Here is a 1,580-nt window from a genome sequence, read left to right on the forward strand (position 1 = left end):
GCCAGCGGCTGAAGAGGAGCCAGCATGTGCCCAGGTGGCCAAGAAGGCCAACAGCATCCTGGCTTGTGTCATCACTGGTGTGGCCAGCAGGGCCAGGGCAGGGATCATCCCCCTGTACTGGGAGCACTGGGGAGGCCACTCCTCGAATCCTGGGTTCAGTTTTGGTTTCTTCCTCCAAGGACATTGAGGGGCTGGAGCATGTCCAGAGAAGGGCAATGGAGCTGGAGCAGGGTCTGGAGCACAAGTGCCCTGAGGAGCAGCTGAGGGACCTGGGGGGTTGAGCCTGGAGCAAAGGAGGCTCCAGGGAGACCTTCTCATGCTTGACAACTCCCTGATAGGAGGGTGGAGCGAGGTGGGGGATGTGTATGTTGATCTCTTCTCCCCAGGAACAAGTGACAGGACAAGAGGAAACAGCCTCAAGTTGCCCCAGGGGAGGTTGAGGTTGGCCCTAAGGAACAATTTCTTCCCTGTTGGGGTTGTGCAGGCGTGTCCCAGGCTGCCCAGGGCAGTGGTGGAGTCCCCATCCCTGGAGAGGTTTCCCAGCCCTTGTGTCGAGGTGGTGCTGAGGGCCGGGGTCAGTGGGGACCTGGCAGTGCTGGGGGAATGGTTGGACTCAGTGGTCTTAACAGTCTCTTCCAACCAAAACAATGCTGTGATTCTGTGGAAGGAATGCTTTTCATTTGAAAAAGAATGTCTAAAGCGCTTGTTGAATGTTTTCCCTACTTCATCTTTTTCAGGATCATAACGGTGCAGGTGGATGACAGTAACCCTGCAGAACTGCGGCTTGGTGCATCAGCAGAAACGAGCCCCATGAATATTTCCAACTTCTATGCTGGTGGCATTCCAGCAGGAGAAGGCATCTTGGGGCTGCGAATGGCTGGCTCCTTTCACGGCTGCATCAGCAATCTGATTTTTAATAAGGAGTAAGTCAAAGGGGCAGCTGCCCTGTGTGGGAACCCTGTGTGAAGTAATTATTGATGGTAGTTTGTCGTCTTCCATGACACTGTCCAGGTTTTTACCATAACGTGAGCATGATACTGGTGGTCTGGGGATTATAACCAGCACAAGATGGATATTACCAGCTGCTTTTGCAAACAGCCTTAGGAAATGTCTTTAATTTGTATAGAGGTGCTGCACAAAATGCAGCTTTTGCTGCTGCCTTCACAGGCAGAGTGGTTTTCCAAAAATATGGCCTATTAATACTGTTTTATGAACAGTTTGCAGCTTCTCAATCTTATTGTCCTAGCATGCCACTTCTTTCTTTTTCTCCTGTCACTAGTGAAAGACCCTGCAAAACCCTTTCGCTGTGCTTGAGAAATGCAGGGATTTGAGATTTCACCTCTTAATAGGGATGTTTGGTTTTTTTTAAAAAAACAAACACAGGCTTTTGTATTTCACCACTTCCATGAAGTATGAACATGTGGATATGGACAGCTGCTTTCTGTCAGAGAAGCCCAAACCCGCCCTGCAGCCAGAGGACACTGAGATTCAACCTGGACTTCAGGCTTTCCCAGTTCCCCTGAGGCCTCGTGCGGATACGAAAAAGGTCCGTCTAACAGCAGAGCCCTGATGCCTCTTCT

The 1,580-nt window shown here is 50.8% G+C and overlaps 1 protein-coding gene across 1 annotated transcript in view; it reads left to right on the top strand.

The window, feature by feature from the left end:
- LAMA1 (laminin, alpha 1) overlaps positions 1–1,580 on the top strand; it is a 64,235-nt gene that overhangs the window by 55,228 nt on the left and 7,427 nt on the right. Inside the window, exons 55-56 of the mRNA XM_010141828.1 lie at positions 738–923; positions 1,384–1,546. Coding sequence (XP_010140130.1) covers positions 738–923; positions 1,384–1,546 — 349 coding nt within the window. The remainder of the gene's footprint in view (positions 1–737; positions 924–1,383; positions 1,547–1,580) is intronic.

This window comes from Buceros rhinoceros, unplaced genomic scaffold (genome assembly GCF_000710305.1).
Source record: "Buceros rhinoceros silvestris isolate BGI_N320 unplaced genomic scaffold, ASM71030v1 scaffold2648, whole genome shotgun sequence".
NCBI lineage: Eukaryota > Metazoa > Chordata > Aves > Bucerotiformes > Bucerotidae > Buceros > Buceros rhinoceros.